The following is a 22,994-nucleotide window of genomic DNA, read 5'->3' as shown; positions in this document are numbered from 1 at the left end:
TGGCTTTTGGTTTTATTTTTATTCATTGCTTCTTTGAAAACATACACACAATGGAACAATATTGTTGTCATATTGACATTAAAAAGTACATGCTGAGTTTTTAAAAAGTCAACTTTTTCTAATTTTGGAGGAAAAATAATTGCTTATGCAAATTCTGAGGCAATGTTGAAAAATTGTGACTGTTACTATTATAGCATGGTAAACAATAGTAAATATGAATTCTAGGCCCATAAAAGCATGAACATTGTAAGTTAATGCTGCCAGATTACATGATAGCTGAGGTTTGATATGACATTTATCTTCAGGAGTGAGTAGACTGATAAATCACAAGTGGCATAGCCACAAGTGAGTTAGCAAGTGTTTACTCATGAGTGAAGATAAATGTCATATCAAACCATAGCCATTCCAAATTTTGTACATTTAGAAGTGGCTTGTTTCTTCCTTCCACAATACTTTGTTTTAACCTAGTTGAGAGAAAAATGCTTGGTGAAGGATATCTTTTACAATTTTATTTTTACTTTCCATTCTTTGCAGAAGTTTCTATTTCCTATGCTTTTGTTTTTATTGCTGTATTTGATATGCTTAAGCTTTTGGATCAGGTGTTTTTGTTGCAAAATGTGACTTGTGTAAATTGAGTCAAGCTGATTTTGCAGCCCTTGTCAAGTAAGGGGAAGCATATCGTTGAGACCCCATGCATCTGCATTTGCAAAGAGGCATCTAGATTGTTGAGACTTGCACAGTCCTTGTCCTCAAAAACTTTAGCGGTGAGTTCTAATCTAATTGTCCTAGAAGACTTTCTTTCAATGGTTTGTAGGTAGTAGCTTTAATTTTTATTTAGTATCTGTTTAAATAAGAGAAAGAGAACAGAAGCTATCAGTCTTTCTACTCCTATACATTTTATGTGCTTTGACTGAATTCTTTCTCAGTCTATTTTTGTTGGTCATTTGTGTGGTTAATTACTGGTCTGTGTTCACATCTGTAATTTGTTGTTTGTCCTGCAATAACATACACGGTAGAAGATGCACACTTGTCATGGTATGATCATCACCTTTGGCTTGAGATTAGGACCAGAGAACACTATTACTTTATTCCCATGTAGGTATTGAATCTAACCTTTTTGAAGAAGGGCCTTAAGAAAAATTAGAATTTCAGCTGTCACCACTTTGTTGTTCTGGTTGTCAGTAGTGTGACTGTCAAATACCCTTTTTTCACCTTCATAAGTCTGCTTGTTTTGTGGAAGCACCTTTGTATAAGCATCCCTTTTTACAGATGGGAAAATAAAGGGAACTTCAGAAATGGACAGAGTAGTAGTCTGGAGCATCCGGGAAGTGAGAGAAGGAATTTGTGTGGAGGAGCAGACAAATGATGAATCAAAGTGAGTGTGACTAGTAGAGCGGAAAGATGACGGTTAAGGGGAGAAATGGGAAGAAGAAATAAAAGAGGGAGAATACTTTCTATTGTGAGAAATGTGCATCTTGTTTTATAGAAAACTGTTATTTTATAGAAAAAAATTCAGGTAACTTTTCATGTACTGCACTTGGAGAAGCAATGCCATGACTTTCCTGCTTCAGTGTGTTCCTTGAAGAGCTCCAAAGTGCAGCAGCCTGGGAGATGACTCTGCAACTTTTGACTGATAGATTGAAGAGGAATAAGCTGGTATATGACAGTACTTGCTGGCACTGTCTTGATCATAATTTTATTTGATAATTTTGCTGTTTTCCAAACTCATTCTCAAATCCAGACAATGGCTAAATCACATTAAATCCTTTCTATTTTCTTTGTTGTTATTGTTCTGCTGTTGTGCTTGCTGTCTTTAGTGGTGGACGTAATGAAAATGGCTTCCCTTCTTTTTAATGGAGATGGAATGATGAACAGTTTCTGTAAACTTTGAAGACTTATATTCTATCTTGTTACGTTTTCTGACTCTGGACTTCTAAAAGGTCATTGATACTATGATTATGGATGTAGTGGTAAAAGGTTGGAAAGGACTTCTGGAGGTGTCTAGTCCAACCTCCTGCTTACAGGTTGGCATGTTGCCCAGCACCTTGACCAGTCACGTTTTGAGTACCTTAAAGATAGAGATTACACAGCGTCTCTGGGCAACCTGTTCCAGTGCTTGCCCACCCTCATGGTAAATTTTTTTCCCCTTATATTAAATTGAAATTTTCCATATTCCAACTTGTGCCCGTTGTGTCACATCCTTCTGCTCTGCACCTTTGAGACAGTTTGTCTCTGTCTTCTCGATGTCTTCCCATTAGGTGGTTGCAGGCAAAAATAAGATCTCCCCTTTGCTGAAGGCTGAAGTAATGCCTCTGATAACCTCAGTGTATTAAAACATCTACTTCTGTATCTTCTATATCAGTCTGGGTTAGTAAGTTGGTGCTTAAGAACTGATCATTTGGGATTCAGTGTCAGTTCAGCATGTGAATAGAAAACAGTAGATGGGGTACACTCATTGTGTGTATTTTTAGGCTGTGAGAAATACGAAATTATTTGATTAAGTTGTTAATCTTCCAGACTAGCTTGCTAGTACCTTGTTCATTGTCTACACTTTTCAGGCCAAGTTAAGGACATAATAGTAATACTTATGCTGTTGGGAAAATAGGAAAGAGGATTATAAGAGTTTATTGAATTAATTGATGAAGGGTGGTTTAGATTGTTTTATAAATTTTAATGCAGGGTCAGTTACCTCTGATTCATCAGTTTTTACTATGTCCCTTGTTTGCCTGCAAAGAAGGTTACACATTGTGTTTCAGAAACAAATTGCTCGTATTAATTCTTTAATCACTTCCAGATCTGAAGATTGCATCTGTGTTGAAATGTATCTTAAAACCATACAGAAACTGGAATTTAAGTGAGTGTAAAATGTTGCTCTGATTTCAGGTGCAGTTGTTCCTTTTAGTTTAGAGAGTACGTGCTTGTTTCTGATCAGTTTCTGTATGGAATTTAAGATGATGATTTTGATCTGATCTCTTGGAAAAGTTTGTTTCTCAATCATTTTCTACACTTTCAGCACTTTTATGTATGTTGAAGTCCTAATACAGTACTTGTTAAAGGATTTTTTTAAAATGTATTTGATAATAAAGAAAATATTACCATTATTTATGTCATCTTAAATGGTCAAATACCGTCCTATCTTTAATGGTGTTAGTAGCTCATTTTTTTGGGCATTCACATTAAAATATTAATCAGGTGAAAAAGAACTTGATTCTGAACTGTAGAAGTTGCTTCCTTTACAGATAAAAAAATTTAATTGCAGACTATTACTGTAATACCAGATAGTAATTCTATCCACAAGTAACACAATCTCCTTTTTGGCCTGGCTTCTGGCCAGTTAAGGTATGGCTGCTTTTTTTCACTATCCTCTGAAAACTCATCCAATAAATTACTCTAAAAGTGGAAACTTTCCTTCTTTTTTCATACTACTGTAGTCTTTTTCTGTGGGCTCTTATGTCTCCTTACTTATTAAAATACACATATACATGTGTCCTGTGCATCAAAATGCAGTCAAATTCAACTTTTTTCCTCATTTTCACTTATCACCTCTCTTTCTTTCCTGTTTTTAAGCATGGTAGCTACTTTATTCTTTCCCCTATGAATGTCACTATTTACTCACTGCCTGTCTTGACCAAGTAAATTTACATCCATTTGCTCCATTTCTGTGCTTAGTACAAATGCTCCATTTTCCTTCAGTGTCCATAATTGAAGCTGAATCCTTAATGGTTTTTTTTCCCCTTTTCTCTTTCTGCAAGGTAGCTATTGCTAATACTTCTACATCCATAGGTTTATTGTGACTTTTCAACTTCTAATATTTTAGGATGAGCAGAATGCAATTTCGTAACTTCAAAATGGCCCTATTGTTTTTTCTCCAGACTATGTTACAGATCTTGTTCCCTCATTATTCTGTCTTGTTTGCAGTTTTCACCTCTCCTCTTTCCAATTTGGGAGCCCTGGTTCCTGCTGTTGGGACAATTTCCTATTTGTTCTGTAGCCTCTTCATTCTCTAATTTTAAGTCTCCTTTGGAAATATTGTTTCTCCTTTCCTTTTTTCCACAGTGTACTTTGAATTCAGACAATTGGCCATTCATTATACAACTAAATAATATGGGTTTAGATTAACTTTGTAATAATAATGCTGACTGTGCTGAATAAAGATGCAGCGGTTCCCTTTTGCTTCATGTAGCGATGTGTTGCGTGGCGTATTGTCTTCTAGGAGGGAATACGGATGGCATCCTGTGGGTGTGCGACTGAGACGTGTAATTCAGAAACAGCAGATGCATTATGCAACAGGGGTAACATATTTGTGACTGTGAAGAGCACATGACTTCTGAAGTTGTCATGCCTTGAGTTGTGGTTGTAATCTTATTCACAGCTATTTGCCTGTGTTTTGTTTTCAAAGTTTGTTCATGGATTTTTTTTCCAGCTGTGCAGCATCCACACATCTTTTTGAATCTTCTCTTCATTATATCTGTGCCTACTTTGTCCCTGATTTCATGAACATACATTTTGTTGTTGCTTAGACATGGGCCTTGCAGGTTGTTTTGTTTTTTTTTTAATTTGTTTTGTTTATAGGTAAAATACTAAGTTTCTAACCCAGTTTCAGTTTTGGGTAAGGACTTCAGAACTTGGCTTAGCAGTAAGTGAAACATTGAGAATATCCAATTAACTTTTAGAAGATGAATAGTATATGATCACCACAAAACACTGTTTTCTTTCTTGTGTGTATCTGACTTCGGAATCCATAATATTTTAGAATTTACTTTTAGTTGATATTTTCTTTAAAAAGCATAGTGAAAGGCCTATGGTTGTAGGTGGATACCATTAAAGTTATTGCAGCATTTTCTTTTACAAAAATGCTTTACTTCCTTGCAAAAATTCTGAAGACAAATGTCTAAACTTTAATATTTACCTTACTACTTTGAAATACATTTTTGATGAAGGTTGCGACATATGACATTTATGTCTAATATAATTTGATTTTTTTTTTTAAAGCATAACAGGAAAATAGGTATATACACACACACACAACCACATGCATTACATGAATATGACTTTTGTCACTAGCTGGTTATGCTTTTAGAGAGCCATATGCTTATATTAGTAATTACAGGTATTAGTATATATACGTTGTGTGTGTTTGTGTATAAAGAGTATAATATAAGTATACTTTTTTTTAATAATAGCAGATTATCCAGTCAACATCTGCTCAAACTGTGAAACGAAACCCTGCTTGCCAGACTACCCAGATTAGGATGCCAGTGGTAATAACTCAGACCATTAGACCACAAGGTATGGGTTTAAATGTTTTAGTGAGATTGTTACCTTTGTATGAATTTCATTGTAATTACAAACTAATAGCATGGGAAAAACTTACAGTGTTGACATTGGCAGGCTTGACTTTTTTTTTTACTTCATACTGGCTGAGGAGTGCATGTTCTTATTATGCAGTTTCAAGGTATTTCAGACCAACACAGTGAAATGTTTTGAAACAACCTTAGGTCTAAACTCTCACGTGCTTAGCTCCTTACTCAGCAGTTTTTAATGGAAAGTTCTGAAAGAAATCAGGAACTTGACTCTTACTGTCCTAAGCTCTCACTCTGGGCCATGAAAGAAATTCTTCATTTTTTCCTGAAGCCTAGAGGATGCCTCAATTTAATCATTCTACTTTTACTCCTGAAGCAGAACATGATAGTCACTGTCTCTGCAGCTCCAGAGGTCAAGGTAGGAGTCCTAGAGAAATTTCTCAACCCACATGCCTTTTTTTTTTTTTTTTTTTTCCTGCCAGTATGTTTACTCTTTGAGGTCAGAGACTGACTGCAGCAACATGACATGCCATGATTAGCCAGGGGAGCAAGAGGTGTGGTTTGTACACAACTTCCTCATCTGTCTGTGCACAGATGGATTAATGGCTGACTGATACATCCCACTTTTTAAGAGGGTTCTTGAAGCCTTCTTACTTTCTAATAAATATCCATTTATTTCTTTCCACCACAAGACCTACTAGGCTCTGTTTTTACTTTTCCTGATTATGTGTGAGAGTATTATCTTGGATGTGGGCATTTAGATGATTGAGGGTTTGTAATGGAATACAGAGCTTGTCATCTTTAGGTATTGGATCAAAAATCAAACTAGCTCAAATGCACATAAAAGCTATTACTGACGTTATTGCTTTGTCTTTTCTGTTCTTGGGAAAAGAAAGCATCAAAAACCCCAGTGATCACAGTTAATAGTAGTTGCTGTTCTACTTGCTCTGTTCTCTTAAGAGAATCCAAAGTTTGAATGGACATGGAGACCATGCTGTCACTGTAATCCTGTAGGCTGTTTTTCCAAGTTAGGAAGAAATGCATTTATTTCTGAAAGGTATATATTTGATAGCACTGATACTCATGTCCTGAGTTAATTAATGAACAGGGAAGGTATTTGGGACCTTATAGCATGAGCTTTCACTTCTGACTCGTGTCTGAGAGTGAAGGCTGATTTCATTTCTTTGCTTGTTCAGTCTCTAAGTTGTGAATGTCAAGTGTGCCAAGAATTTGCAGGATAGTGGCATCTCTCTTTTAAACAGTGGATTCAGAATATGATTTTGTTCATGATAGCTATTGATCAGCCAATGAAATGCAACTTAACTGGCAATTTGGCTTAAAGACGACAATGGTTCATAAAGGTCTATTCACGCAAAGCCCTGCTTTCAGGTGAGCTTTTTCCTATTTACAAGCTTGTTCAAGCCCACCTTTATATTGTTTTAATTACACAAAGCAAAAAGAGTAGAAATTTAGAAAACATCCCATTGTAAAACTGCTCATCCTGCAGCGCATGTCTAGGTAAAACTCTGCCTGTGTGCTTGCAGCTCTAAGAAATTATGCTATGGCATACTGTCAGATACCAGTTTATTTTGATCTTGATATGTTGTTCAAACTTTCTACTGTAAACACCAGCATAATATTTTATACTGACCCAGGTATTCCTGTAGAAGGAGGTAAGATACTGAAATATATGGAAAATTACAGTAGTATGATTTTGTGGAGTGTGACTTGTTAAGGATAGTTATACCAGAACTGAGGTGACTTCCACAGAATGGTGCATTTTCCTTCTCAGATAGGAGTGAATCTCCTAGTGTAATGTATCTTTACATTAATATTAATGCACCCATGTGAACAGACTGTAATGCCTTTTAAAACAGTAGTATAGATAACGTTGGCAGGATGTAAGTACTTATATTAATAAAATTACTTCCACAACAGGGGAAGTAACACTATAGTTATAGCATGAAAAATTCACACTCCTTTATCAAAGCACTTAGCAGTATAATAATTAGGTGAATTGCATCTTATGGGTCGGGGAATTGAGCCAAAGAATAAAATCATTAGCCAGAGTATTCATTGCAGCTATTTAACCTGTGCAGAAATACAACTAGGAATTTATAAGGTCCTAAATTTGGGCCATTCAAATTTCTCTAGATCATGCTACTTAAAATTTGAAACAAGGACTCAGCGGTGATGAAAGACTCTGTATGTCATTACCAATCCTATGAAATATCTAGGCCCACAGGTGATTTTAATTTTCAAAATATGCCCTGCCTCATAATATAAATTGATGTTTTAGCCATATTTTGTGTCTAACTGTTTAATCATGCACAGTTGTGATTTAAACCAGAAAACTTGTATGTCATCCCAAAACTTACATTTACTTTGCCAGATCCATTTGAGTAAAATTACATATACATGGGGTGAAAGAAAGTGAGACTAAATTTTTCCATGTCCGCTGTAGACATACTGTTTTCCTGAGGCAGAGAAGTTAATTACTCTCTTGCTTTACCTTTTTGTTTGGGGGTTTTGGTTTTTGTTTTGTTTTGGTTTTTTTATCAAAAGTTATCATCTGTAGAAAACAAACCATTGATAGTAGTTCTAAAGGAATATAATATTATACATACATTCTGGAGGAGTGCCACTGTTACCTTAATTTTGCCATTGCAACAATTTTCAAGGTTAACACACTTCTAATCTCCTAGATGTTAATTGTAGAAAGCAGACATCAGCTCATGTTTATTATTGTATTATTTCTTTCCTTCTAGTTCACTTACTAGAAAATTTTTCCATTAGTTCATCTGAAATAGATAAGTGAATTGTCTGGTCCGTGAACTAATGCTATCTCTGACATCTCATGGACCTTGAATATTCTGATGACAAAATATTTTTGTTCCCCAGGCTTGGAGCCTGAAGTCCTAAATCTTGTTTTCTAGTTACTAATGTTGAGAGTCACCACAACAGTTTGTTTATACAGATTGAAGAACTGAACAAACGCTGTCAAATTAGTTTCACTTTAAGATCATATGTTGAAGTTGGTGAAAACTTCAAAATAAAATAAAAGTAATGCTGGACTCAGTCAAAGCTAGCACATTTGTTTTAGCAAAGAAGTGTTCTTAAATGGATTTGTTGGGGTAGTTGTGTTTCAGGTTTTTATAATACAGGAAAGAAAATAATGTAACTCTACTAAGGTTCATGCCATGCTGTTTATATGCTGTTGAGTCAGACGTGCAGGAATAACTTTCATGTACTTCAAGTCTCAAACAGTATGTGTATGTAATGCTCAACAAAATTGAGTGATATACAAGAAAAAGGTGAAACCTTTTTAAGTCAAGTAGACATATGAATTAATTATTTTGACATGCCAAAACACAGGTGGCATTAAAGGAAACACAAAATATAACCTAAGTAAACGTGTTTAAGCAGTAAAGGAGGGCTCACTCCAAAAGCTTCATTTGTCAATGCTTTTTCAGTTGCATACTGATACAAGTTGATAATGATTATACAGGTCTGTTGATTTACTAACTGGTAACATAAATTTGTAATTATTTTCTGTTAGATTTTTCCAAATGTCATGGAGCAATTAATATCCATTTTTAATTTACTGTCACAAGAAGCTGAATGTCTACCACACTTCAGCTCATTTACAAAGCCCAGTTTTACTTCTACATGTAGACCTGTAAAGTCTAGATACAGATATGAATTACTTTTAAATCATTGTTTTCAAAATAAGAAAGTAAAAGACAACCTTTATGAGGGGGGGTTATGTCAAACTTTATATTAGTGTTTTTTCTTTTACATACAATACAAAGCATTTTAAAATAGTTAAAATAATGTTTTCAACTCTGAAAATACATGTTTTTCATTGCAACAGAGAACAATGACTATATGAAATAATGTAAAAGGCATAGTTAATACATTGAGTGTCTGTGACAAAGCATCTGTATTTCAAATTCTGCTTCTTCATTGTGTGCAGATAATCTAGAAAAGCGGTTTACTGGCAATTGCCAACACACTTATAGCTTGTATATGTATTATAACCAGTTATGGCCAATGGTTTTCAGTTTTGGAATCTGCAGTATTCTGTAAATATTGAACAAACTGTAACGTTAATATAAAATTTGTATATTAAATTGTTCTTCTTCAGCAGTGCAATCTTTAAAAATAATAACTTCCTTTGTTTGCAATTTACAGACAGTTAAATTTAGTTCCTGGACAGAAGGTTCTTTGATGTAAATTGTCTAAGACAGCTCATAATAACATTGCTTGGTGTTTTTCAGGCACAGTAGGGAAGGCACCAACAATACAAGCCAGCAAAAGTCCTGGGGGCTTTGGTGTTCAGGTCTCTGCAAATCAGAAAAACAAGCTGAATGACCCTGGAGGTGGTTCTTTCAGGTAAAAAAAATAAAAAATAAAAAATGCAGGGGGGTGGTTGGGGGGGATCTTAAATATAACATAGAATTTAGAATTGGTGTAACACCAGAGGGCAGTGTTTTACAATAATTCCTGCTTTTTCTTACTGTGATTGGGTGACAATTTTCTTACTTAGTTCTATTTTAAAAAAGGGGAGGGGGTCATGACATGTCTTGAGGGTTTTTCTCTAAATGCACGTTTTAATGTTTAGTAAAGCCTTCAATTATGTGGATTTTAATAAAACCTCTGGTAAATGGAATTATGTGTATGAAGTTTTAACTAAACACATGGTTGGTTTTATGTATCGGATTCTAACATTCATATGGAACGTATGCTGCTGAGAAGATACTAATTGTCATGACAAGGCATCCTGTCGATGGGCTTCTGCAGCTAAGCTGCAGCTATCCCCTCATCAGTGTAGGGAAAATATTGTATGGTTTTTGTAGTGGGTTTGAGGTTTGGGGTTTTTTTCTGTGTAGGACTGTTGTTCTTGGTTTTAAAGAGAAGATGTTGCTGTATCTATTCTTCACGTGCTTGCTTATGGAACAGAGGTTGGGGCATTCTGTGGGGCCCTGTAGTCAGGTGCTGCAAAGGTTCAACAGAGTAGCATTGATGTATTGAGCTGCTATACTAGTTCTTTTGTACTCCAAACTTTCGTATATATTTTGGATATTTTTTACTCTTTTGTAGTGAAAAGCTAATCTTATGTTTACTGGATTTTGCATTCACTACCATAATTCAATTTTTTTCCAATGATGAAAGTACATTTTACTTGTGTTTAAAAATTTTCTTTCTTTGTTAAATGACAAGATACTCCTAGATTTTAATTTTTGTCTTCTGGAATTCTTACGTTGCTCTGACATCATCAAACTAGTAATTAATTTTTAGGCTTATGCTTTTGCAGGTGAAGTAAAAGAGAATTTGTAGCTCTTTGAAATATCTCTGCTTTGAGGCATGTCAGTATTGCAATTAATAGTGGTAGTACTTAGTGTTAATCTAGAAGCAAAATCATCCAATTTTTTATTTTCCTATGTTTTTGCCTCCCACTGAGTATTTAAATGATTTAAAATGTCTGTTGGGTTCAATTGTACTGTCTTAATAAGTATTTTTTATGTTTGTAAGCAACATGAGCATTTATTCTTTGTTAGTATAGCTTTCAATTTTACATACACCAAAAGGGACAGCATTTTTTTAACTGGCTGTTGTAAACTGTGCCAGGATTGATTCTTGCATTCACTTAGTTCATACATAGAATATATTAGGTTAGCTGGAATTGTTAATTTTCCCTTGGGGAGAAGCAAATGCTCAAGGCACTGATTGATAAATCAATAAATCTTTAGTGAGTTTGGTAAATAAGCTGTCAAGGGTATATGTCATTTTTCCTCTAGAGAACAAATTTTAGTCAGAATGAATGTGTTTGTTTCCTTGCATTGTTTTCTTCTTCAAAATAGTAAGACACAAAGCTGCATTTAAATAAGTCCATAAAATTGCAAGGATTTATTAAAGAGCAGCAAAGATCAAGCTTTTTCTTGATATCTTAACAAAGAATTCAGTTGTTTGCATATTTGCATTTCAACCCCTAACCTCTCCTGAGGACAAATAGATGTCTGACTATTAAGCCTGAAGGCACAGTGCTGGAAATCTGTATTAATCCTCTGAATGCTGACTAGTTTTCCTCAACATTCCCAGCGTGTGTGAAGAATGTGTTTTTAGCCAGAAGGCAAACTGGCATCTAAAGCAAAGCAAGAATTTTGAAAAATAGTTGTGTTATGTATAAATTTATTTTGCCCTTAGTGTTTTATTATTGCATATTTGTTTCATTATTTTATATTCTGCTTTCTTTAAAATAACTTACTTGAGCTTTTCACTCTTGTGAGCAAAGTGTTAGTCACTAGAAATGGAAATATGTTATTTTCAGTTTCTTCTGTTCTGGATGGTGGGGAATACAGGAAGGAATTACATAAAAAATGTAACAGGAATTTTGCAAATTACAGCTTAGCCTTTAATGTCAACATTTATTAACGAACTGTAAGACTACTTACATGAGTTCACTGGATATTGTAGTAGCTGTTCTGTGACGCAGAGTTTTCAGCCCCCGACTTCCGCAATATAAAGTTGTATTAATGAAATTTTATGTCACCTTTTTTTGGTATTAAAATTTATTGTGGCTAAATTTTTCAGAGAGAACTGGAGGCAACTCCATTTAGTTGACTTTTCAATTATGTTAATACCTAAGGATGGAAATTCTAATTCATTTTTTTGTAATTTTTCGTTGTTTTACAGTAGAGATACAGACTTAGATTTGTACCCTAATAGTCCAGCTAGAGGTTTCTCTAGTTGGGGGAGATGAAGCAGAAGGCCCACTGAAGTCTGCTAGGGGCCTGTGTATTTGGCTACAACTGCTCTGTACATCACCATTTCGTTGGTGACCTCAGAGCTCCCACTAACATAATCTACCACTGATGACAGTGAAAGTAGCAGACTCTCAAAGTAATTATTACCCATAGTTCAGATTGTGGCCGATATAAGAACTAGTGGAAACACTCATTCCCCCGATACTGAGTCAGAATTTCAGATGGCAGGGACTTTGAGAGGTCGACTAGTCCAACTTCTGACTCGGAGCAGGTTTGGTTAGATCAAGGACTTGTCCATCTATGTTCTGCGTATCTCCAAGGATGGAGATACATGTTTGTACTCTTGTATTATCCTACCACTTCCTAACTGTATGGAGTAAGGCGCAGTGGCACTGCATGTAAAATCAGACAAGTGGACAGAACCATTCGCTCAATGTGTGTGGTGGTGATTATAAGTTTGCAATAGTGTACCAGCTAGCCAGACGCTCCTTCCTTTTCACAGCAACCTTTCTTTTTCTGAAACAGTATTTCAAAGTTACATACAACCTCTTGGAGCCTGTCAGTATCAGGTTTTATACAGCCAATGTGATGGTGGGGTTGGTTTTTTTTTTTGTTCAGAATCAGTTCTATGAAGTGACTGAGGTAGTTTGAAGCTTATCTTAGTATTTGTATTTTATGCTGCTGACTAGCAACATTTTGAAGTAAAGGCTACCTGGGAATAAAAAAATTGTTTTCAGACCTCTTTTTGTCTAGCCAAAAGAATCTGTTGCCTGTTATTTTATTTTTATTTTTAAAAATAAAACTTTAGTAACGTACTTCTGGCAAAGTGCCTCAAAATGCATCATGTTACATCTAATAACATGCAAAGCAGCCTGTCTTTAAGGAGAGATAGAAAGCTAATGTTGTGTTAAATGGATAACTTCAAAGTTTTCATCTCAAAATGGCATATGACGTAAAACCTTAAGCTTTAAGTTCCTTTGTTTTTCCAAATAAATATTTCAAGCTATGTGATCGGGTATTTTTTCCATATTTCTCAAAATAAAGGAAAATGCTGACCACAAATGTGGTATGTTCTGTCATCCCTTTTGCTTATCAGTGAGAAGATCCAACATAGACCATGAATTAATTGTACAATAAAGCAGCATTAGGGAGAAATTTAAAATTCAAGCTGGAAAGTCAGAATAAGTGTTATAATAAATTTGTATAAATAGAATGTTTTATTATAAAATACAATAATACATTATAAAATACATTAAAAATACATTATAAAATACAATATAGTAGTGGCTGCTACTGTAATTTCAAATCACTGTTTATATACAACATATTCTTGTTGATCTCTGATCTTGTAATCCATGGAATTTGTAGATTTGCTCAGAGTCTTACATATGTTTAGGGACTGTGCCCTAACAACATGAAATTTCACTTTTGAGAGAGAGGGGAATCAGTATAATGTTTTCTGAGCTGCTTTATTCTTACCGCTTATTTGGGAGCAGTTCAGTATTGCAGATTTGGACATCATTGACTCAAATCTTACAAAGTGCCTGAGAAAGAAAAACAGTATGCAATCGTGCAGTTAAGATTTGTTCATAAAGAAAATGCTACCAGTTTTTTATAATGGCTTGTCTTAGTTTTAACAAAACCTTTGAAGCATCTTATGGACAACTGTGCAAATATTTTGTTTTTTCTTTCTTATTGTCAAATAAGTTGGGTTTTGGTTTGGTTTTGGGGGAGGGTAATTGCATGTGTGTTTTTAATGGAGACGGAAGGGAGTTACAAGAGGTTGACTACAGGAGGAAGAATTGAACTCTTAGACTATTCTAAGATGTAGCTTACATTTGGAAACAGCTTGAGAACCCATGCTGTTGTCTTAAAAATAGCATGCATGTTGGAATGTTAGATTTGTCCCATAAGACTCAGAATTTAATTCAGTAAAAAACGCAAATAATTACTGAAACAGTGTAATTGGTATGAGCACAGTAATATATGCCAAGAAACATGAAATTGTTAAATACTGTGCTGGGATGAAAAGGGAAGGATAGACAGTAATCATCAATCTAGATGACCACTGGATGGCATATTTGTTCCATGGAATGACATCTGAAAACTCACTCATCTGGACTTAAAAGTTGACTTTTATAGGAAATTGTTTGGCAAGAATGCCAGCCCTCTTATTTATAAACGTGTGTGTGCTTCAGTATCCAAACCCAAACTCTTTTCTGTGGTGAAGTTCCTCAAAGTCAAAAAGGATATATTGATAGAGTTTTTCCCATTAGACTGAAAAAAACTGTAGGCCCAACTATGATTAAAACATTTCATATGTATATATTCCATGTTACATTTTAAAAAAAATAAATAGATGTACTCACAGATAGTAGATCACCAGAAGGAGGTGATTCTGTCCAGGAGTTACAGTGCCGGTCTTCGTAAAGTGCTAATTGCATTGATTTTGATAATTTCATTGGTATCAGGGTTTGTGCCCAAATTAATTGTCTGTTTTGATTTCAGCAATATTTGTTTATTTATAATGTGGTTACACATCTGTACTCTAAATAAAAATTGGAATAGCTAAAATGCGAAGCAGAAGGAAGGTAAAAGATTGATTGTAATTTCTTCAGCTGTTAAGTAAAAGTAGAGATAAGTATAAATTTTTCTTGAAAATTATGTTCTTGAAGTCAAGAGTGCTGTCTTGGTTTTTGTATGGATGATTGCTTGAAGGAGATGAAAGTACCTCAATCCTGGCAACCTGATCTGGAAATATGGGATTGAGACTGTATACTTACTGCTAGCCAGATTGTGCATCACTCTGTGATAAATGCTTGCTAAAGCGAGTGAGATCATGGGGGCTGTATGTAGAAGAAGCATGTGAGTATCCTGCTCAAGTAATAATTTATCAAGATCCTTTGAGTCCTTGTGCTCAGGTCACCTCAGCAGGCAGCAGTACCCAGGCACTGCCAGACCCCATGGGGCAGCAGTGCCACCTTTGCACCCACAGAGATGTGAGGGTCCACTGGGAATCAATACTGGATTTTTTTTTTTAACTGCACAAGCTGGTTAATGTTTTGTAGTTTGGTCAGTTTTAGGTTTATCTTGAAATTCCGGGCTCAAGTCTGTTTTCCAGTAGCCTCCACTATGTTACATAGTTTTGAGTTTGTGTTATCATAACTGCCTTTTGCCGTGGTTTAAAAGGCCTGCCGGATTTGGGTCTTACGGGTCCTGGGTAGATTACCTTGGGTGATGCTCATTTGTTTTCAGCATTGAGGTTTTTAACACCCCAAAATAAAAGTTTTTCCCCCCTTTTCAGTTTTAGTTGCTGTTTTTCATTTGTTTTTAGAATCTTTTTAACTCATCACTGTTAGTTGCGATGTGTCCAAGTACATTTGTCAGCCTTCATATTTGGGGGCAGTTTCACACCTGGCTGGACAAGGCCAAAGACTACTTCAGTCATCTATTCACTGAATGGATAGGAGCCCAGTTTCTTCATGGTGGCTTTTGTGACCCTCCAATGGATGTCACATACATATCATGTGAAATGTAAAAATTAAAATCCTTTAGACTCAGCATGAAAAGCATCAAGGCAGGAGATCAATTTTGTGACACTATCCTCAGGAATCTTATTCCAAGAGAAGAAATGAAGTGCTTAGCACTCATGGAAAATAATAAAAGCTCATTTGTGTAGCATTTTTCTGACAATCATTGTAGAGGTTTTAATTTTCTGCCTCAAGTGTTCAGCACATTTCTCCAAATTTATACAAAGAAAAATCCCTTCTTAACTTCTCCTGTAAAAGAAAACAAAACCAATATCTAACAAACCACAGAAGTCTTCCACCAAAATTGGCTACGCCAGTGCAGATGTCGAAGAGAGTATGGGAGGGCAAGGAGGACCTAGATTATGGATTTCTAGATTTCTCTCCTTTTTTTCTCAGACCTTACTTGTAGGCATTAAACTTGTTAGGAGGTGACAAAGTATTCTACGATGACATCTATGTAATATTTTTTTTTAAATCCTTTAAATTAAGCTTTTATTTGTTTGCTTTATGCAGTAGTACGAGTCTGGACTTGGATGTATGTGGATCTTTTCCATATATATTCTCAAAGGTTGTGTAATCACTCCTAGAATATGCTGAAATACAGTATTTTTGTCAGTAATAGCTCCTAAACATAAGGTGCTAAAACCAGATCATTGTTTCCACAGTTACCAGTCATACTTCATAGAGGTAGGAGGGAAAAGATGCTTAGGACATACAGGTATGGAAACTCAACTTTGCTAGTCAGTACTTCCTTAAGCTGTTAGGAAGGGTATTGCAGTGGCCTGGGAAGTGCTGCTATCATCTTCTCAAATGCAGCTCATTTTTCTACAATTAGTTGACATGTTCAACTGTTTTTATTATGTTGCCAGAGAAAATACTAGGGCATATTCAAACCACACTTGGAACGCAAACTTACCTATGAACTCATCATGGTCAAAAATCTTTCCTGACTATTGCTGAAAATGCTTCGGTGCCCATTTTGATAGGAACTTGTGAAACAGTGCAGGATTCCAAATTCACGTTTTTGCTTTTAATGTCTGTGGGGTGTTCCGTTTATTTTCTAATTTCACTCCTAGTTCTCAGCATAAAGAGAATAGCCAAATGTGATCATTAGAGGTGATCATTGCCTTTAGTTTCCTCACCATCCTGGTTTCATTGATATCACTGACTCTCAGATGAAGAAAACACACCTCTGTCACACCTTCTGTTACAGACAAATTGTCCTGCTTCTAAAGTTTTCCTAATCTGATCAGAGAAATACGTAATTATTTCTGAGTCTGGAATATATTCTATGAAAATGGAGACCCTGGTGGTTGTGCACAGCCACCAGGCATGTTGTATGATGACTTTTGGAGGAGCAGTTAAAATACAAAATCAATATATCACATGCAGAATTATTTTTATTTTGTTTTTTTTCCATTGTAGAGATGACGATGACATCAATGATGTTGCTTCTATGGCTGGCGTTAATCTTAATGAAGAAAGTGCCCGAATTATGGCTACCAACTCTGACTTGGTTGGAACCCAGATACAGTCCTGTAAAGATGAACCCTTTCTTGCTGCTATACCTCTACATAAACGCATACTTGAAACGGGTGAGAAACATGTCCTTTCTTTTAATAGTGTTTCCTTTGGAGTTAATGCAATTCTGAGTAACAGAATATGCTTAGCACTTAAGATTGTTTTGTAAGCGTTTTATTACATAATCTTGTATTACTAAACTTTCAAGGTTTTTTGTGATAAAAGTAACTTGTTTATCTCAAATTGGAAAAAACGGTATACTGGTACTTCTATACTTCATGCTTTCCCCATGTTTTTTATATCCAAGGATCTCAAAGCTCTTTGCAAACATTAATTATTTCTCTCAATGCTCCTTCATGTTTTACACATGAGAAGATTGAAACAGAGAGGTAAAGTAAGTAGTACAGGTCACAGAGGACACCTGTGAATAAAGATATAACAGAATTTTGAAGTTATCTTTCAAGATTTTCTTTCCCCATAAAAACCAGTCATGGAGTTCTTAACACCTGCATCTATTTAAGATCATAGTGATTTTCTTATAGCATTTTTTCAAAAAGGTGTATTTATTTGGAAGTTAAAAACTTCAGTTGAAAAAATAACTATTGAAAATCAGTGATCTTTTAAGGTTAGTAAGTACACGCGGAATGTATTTTATGACATACTTCATTAATATAGTACGTATGTTCTAGTACCTAAATTTATCTTTTTCAACATCATTTTGGTTTTCAGAGCTATCAGTGTCTTAAGATACTAAGCTCTAATTGTTTAGGGACATAAATCATATATTTCTTTCAGAACGATGCTTACATCACTAGTTGAATTTGTAAAATTTTTAGGGATTTAGTTCTCATAATTTTAAAGATCAGACCAAAGTCTTGTTTCAAATCAGTACAGTTAGGTTTTTAAGTCATGCAGTTACTTTTGAAATGTTACTTGTGTTTATGTTCATTGAATTAATGGAAGCCTTTTTATATTGCAGTTGCAGGCAAAGTTCTTCATTGACATATTATCAAGCTTCACTCTTGTATTTTAATTAGTGCCCTTTCAAGTTCTCATTCAGAGAAAAGAATGATTTTGCATGCTATAGTTATCATGTTGCAATGATGTGATGATGGCGTTATGTGATGCAGTCTGTGAAAGTGTACGTGCAACATTTTGTGAGATGGCTTACCACCACTGAGATAGGAAGCCAGCAATGTTTTAATGAAATTTGTTTGAGTAACTGTTGTGAGGGTTGCTCATATAATAGTTTGTACAGGTGTAAGAAAACAAAAAGGAAACAGACATAAAACTGTTAAAGAGAATGGGAAATCAGTAATGAATGTGCCATATAAGCCTTAATGAACTGTCTGGGTGTAACAATTGCTGCACAACATGGCACTGTAATTACAAGTGTAGGACTTACAGGAATTTGTACATACTTTAAGAGCCACAGAACCCATCACACTATTCATCACTGCCTTTTGGGGTTTGCTTCTCTGAGGAGCAAATCCCTATGGCTGTTTTTGAAGCTTTATTGGCTTTGATAATTGAAATGAAACTTTCAAAGCTTTTAAAAGCAGCTGCAGGGATTTACTTCTCAAAAGCAGTGAATCCAGAAGAGTAGCCACTCCTAGTGATCTCCTGCAGCCACTTTTAGAGCTTTGTTTTGGCTTTACATGAAGCCTTTTACAGTTTTGAAAGTGGCTGTGGGGTTCACTAGTGGCTACTATCTGGGATCTATGGCTCTCGAGGAGAGAATTCCTTCAGCTGATTTTGAAGTTTTAGAAGCTTGGTTTTCACTGTGTGTGGCCAGATTTGTTGATTGCATAGGACCACACACAAATTTAGTAGTTTGTGCTACTGGGCACTTAAAATAATGACATTGTAAGTTCACGTCAAAACTCAGTCTTACCATATGTTGCTGTGCCTGGACACACCAGGACTAAGCAAAGGAGGCTGTGACCTTCTCAAGCACATTAGGGGGAAAAAAAAAAGTATGTTATGTGAGTCCCCATTCTTCTGTTTTCGTTATGCCTGTTGACAAATGAGATAAAATACATTGTTTCTTCTTACTTTTACCTGAATATGACTTAAACAGATCTATTTTCTACCTTTAAATCTATTCATATTTAATGATCGTTTTAGTTTTAGGGCACGTTTTTAATGTTTTAGTAAAAAAGAGATTTGTGGTATGTACAGTATTAGGAAACTGTTCTTCTCTCCTTTCTCAGAAGCTAGATCTTTCAAGTTTTCTCTAATATTAATCTCCTCTCTTTTCTGAGTAAGAGCTCTGTCGAGCAACTCAGTAGTGTTCCCCAAAGGCTGTTTCAGAGATTGTGCTTCCATTCACCAGAGTCAGAATACAAACTGCTAAAGTGAGAGCAGATGCTATTGAGTCTTTGGCAGTAACCACCAGCCAAATGCCTCAAAGTTATAGTGAAAGAGGTTTCTTAATATATTGTATGTTCTTATCTCTGCTGTAACTTGGCAGCGTTATCATCCAAAGTTTATTTTAAATCTAAATGACTGATATTATTATTGATCTTTTTAAATGGAAGAAGTCACTGAAAGGTAATTAATGCAAATATATTCATCCACTTCCCACATGTTTCCGTATCCAATTTTGTATCTAGTCATCTTTGGCTAGTAATCATTGCCATTTGTTCATGTAGGAAGACAGGGCTGTGACTGTTTCAACTTCTTTGATGCAAAATCAAGAGTGGGTATTTCTTAGCAGATAACGTATTTCTTTTGCTATTCCATTCAGGATCATAAAACTTTAAACCCTGATCTTTCCACATGACAGCACAGCACAATGAAACATATGCAAAGAGTTGTAAGGCTTTTGTTTCTCTTTTTGGGAAGTCAAGAGGCAGAGGTTGATGTTCTTCATGCATGTGCATGCTGATGTGCATATAAATTCTTAAAACTTTCTAGGTCTTTAATTTTATTGGTAAATCGTATAGTTTTTCTTTAAAGGGCAAAATAAGCTGATTAGACCCTCACAAATAAATAACGCTGAAGAATCCTAGCTTTTTTGTGTGGTTTTAGGGGAAAGAAACAAGAAAAATAACCTTAACAATTTGTGATTCTTTCACTTTTATTCATTCATAAGATGTTTCTTGGTGGGTAAGAATGCTGTATTACTTAGGTTTTAGAAGCTAGTTTTTGACATTCTGAGTTTCCACTGTTTACCAAAAGGGACAACACTTTAATGACTAAAACAATATGACTTAGCGTGTCAGTTTTCTCTGGTTTGTAACAGTCTTGTGAAAATAGAAATTGATTGACTCGGGAATTACTTTATTACACCATTGTTTCTGAGAGCGGATAAGAATTAGGCTGCACTGTATTTTATATTTAATATTAGTGAAAGGTAGCAGCACATAGTGAGGAATGGGATAAAAGGTGGCCCTTTTTACATTGCCTGATAAGTAAATCCATGGAAAAAAGGAACTCTCTGAGAGTTGGTGGTCTCTAGAACTCCGCTAGTGGTTCCAAAAAACTTGGCTTTAAATTTTGTGGTCAACAGAGCATGATACCCTCACAAGCTTAGAGTCTGCAGCAGCTTATTAATTCCCACAGCTTTTGTTTTAATTCTCATTTCCTCTACAACCAGGTGATGCCATTTTGCTTTTACTTGGCTATCCCTAAAATGTCACAACTTGCAGAGAATCTTAACCATAAATGGTCTTAATGCAGTAATAATGAAACATAAGCTTGGCATACTGTATTCTTTGACTTAGATCGTTTCTTTCTCTCATTTTCTTTCTCTTCACTGTCAGTGTTCTTCACCCAATTTTTCTACTTCAGTTTTTATTGTTACAGAGCACTGGCTGAATAAGATAATTTCAAGTGTGACATTCTAAGAAATGTGGGACTGGTTTGTCCTTATTGAATACATTTTAACTGTCCATCTTGTATTTTCAAATTATTTTTATTTCAATATGTATGATAAAAATGTATTGGAGAATCATTGATGATACTTTTTTTTCCACATTCATTCAGAATTATTTTTACATCTGCATTAGGAAATAAGTTTTTCTATAGCATAATATTATGAAATACTGTATTTATGTCTGTTATCTAGCATTGTTAAAACTTCCTTTGGAAAAAGTCTATTATATTGACAACATAGGAAATGTTCCAGGTGTATGCTATCACAGAATTAGTACTGGATTCTCTTGCTTCATCCAAATAGATTTTTAGGCTAGAACACACGTAGTGGTGCAGGCCAATTATTATGAAGCTTGAAAATGTGCTGATGAATCCAAATTCTCCTAGTCCAGTAGTTTAAAAGCCTTACAGTCTTCCTTAAAACAGCGTCAGAGCAGCTTGGCTTGATAGATTTAAGCCACTGTCTCTGTCAGTGTAACAATTGTAGGATTAAGCTCAACATAACTTTTAGATATAGCTTTTTGTTATTTTACATGTAATATATTTTTTAATTCTATCTGATGAAATATTGATTGTTGTTCTGCCTTGATTCTGTCTTTGTTCAGTCACACTTTAATTGCATGTCTGCATACATAAAAACGCATGTTAAAACATAAGGAAATAGCTTATCTGTGTCTTCTGTATTCTAGAGTATATTGAATCTACTTATGTGGCATCACAGTGGCAGCCCAGTTGTATGCATATGTATCTATTTTAAATAAATAATTTGAATACTCTAGAGGGCATTTTATATTGCTAAACCATCTAAAAACTGATCGGGATATCCTTTATGAACCAGGCCAGTAGATTTCAGAGCCTCTATTTCAAGCATTTGTTACTAGTTTAGTAACAGAGTCATTCTGTCATTCCCCTTTCATCTGTTTGTTTGTCAACAGTTGTATTCATGTTTGAATGAGATGAAACTGTACTATTGATGATTGCTCTTTCACGTACAGAGGAGTTCTAACTTAAAAGTATACTTATTTCTCTGGTCGGTTTACTTTTAGAGGGTTTTTATATCTGCTTAGATTACAGTTGTGGGATCTGAAATTCTGAGCTATCAGATTGCTTGTGAACATAATTTTTTGTTTCACTGCTCTTTTTGTTGATGTGACTTAGTAATTTTCATTGTTAACTTGTAACTTTTTATCCATGAGTTGATTTGCCTTCAAACTGAAACAATCCTTTTAATACTAGTTTTTCCGCCAGCATCTTTCTGTCAGGATGACCTCCTTAAATACCTGTGGACATAACTCTTGATTGCATTTAAAGATAGTTCTAACATGTACTTTTCTTAAACATAACATTTTGAAGTCATGAACTGTCCTAACAGTGTGCTTAGTCTACTTGAACTGTACCTGGAGTGATGTTTTTTGTGATTCTAGTTGCCTTTTCTCAGGGAAAAAAGTTGTGTTAGGTATTGTGCAATCCAAATTGCAAGTTATTGTGCATGCCAAATATGTTGACTTTCTCTAGTTCCTATAAACTTCAGTATGTCACCTGCAGAGATGTGGCAGACGTAGAGATGTATCTACATTCTGATATCTGGAATAGTTCTGTAACTTAGTGCAGAGTTAGGGTTTTTTTTCCATTAGTATAAAACAAGCGATTGGCTAGAAATTTTATTTAAATTAGGAGGTGTGCACTGCTCCCAATCTTCTTATCAATGACCATAATTGTGATAATTTAGTTTCTTATGCTGAGATCAGAGTTTATTGTACTTGTTCAGTAGAGAATCTCGTTTTATAGTCCAACTTAGTCAATTGCTAATGTTACAATATTATAAGATAATTTTATGTTGTTTACATTTATTATTTTCTTTTCAAAAAAGGTGGGAATATATTCCCATCTTAGTATCAGCAGCAGTGTTGCCAAATAAACATAACCAGTAAGTATTTCAGCAGAATGTTAAACCGTATTGTTGTTCTTTCTTTAATAGGTCCATGATTAGACTT

General features: G+C 35.0%; 1 protein-coding gene across 1 annotated transcript in view; it reads left to right on the top strand.

Annotated features, from left to right (window-relative positions):
- LOC309409571 (transcription initiation factor TFIID subunit 4-like) overlaps nt 1–22,994 on the top strand; it is a gene marked incomplete at its 5' end in the record, with an annotated part of 148,095 nt that overhangs the window by 29,881 nt on the left and 95,220 nt on the right. Inside the window, 3 exons of the mRNA XM_082005740.1 lie at nt 5,184–5,289; nt 9,584–9,698; nt 17,026–17,195. Coding sequence (XP_081861866.1) covers nt 5,184–5,289; nt 9,584–9,698; nt 17,026–17,195 — 391 coding nt within the window. The remainder of the gene's footprint in view (nt 1–5,183; nt 5,290–9,583; nt 9,699–17,025; nt 17,196–22,994) is intronic.

The sequence above is a fragment of the Phaethon aethereus genome (genome assembly GCF_964289735.1).
Source record: "Phaethon aethereus genome assembly, chromosome: 13".
NCBI classification, from domain to species: domain Eukaryota; kingdom Metazoa; phylum Chordata; class Aves; order Phaethontiformes; family Phaethontidae; genus Phaethon; species Phaethon aethereus.
Note: the sequence above shows the minus strand (reverse complement) of the source record. Positions and strands in the feature narration are given on the sequence as shown.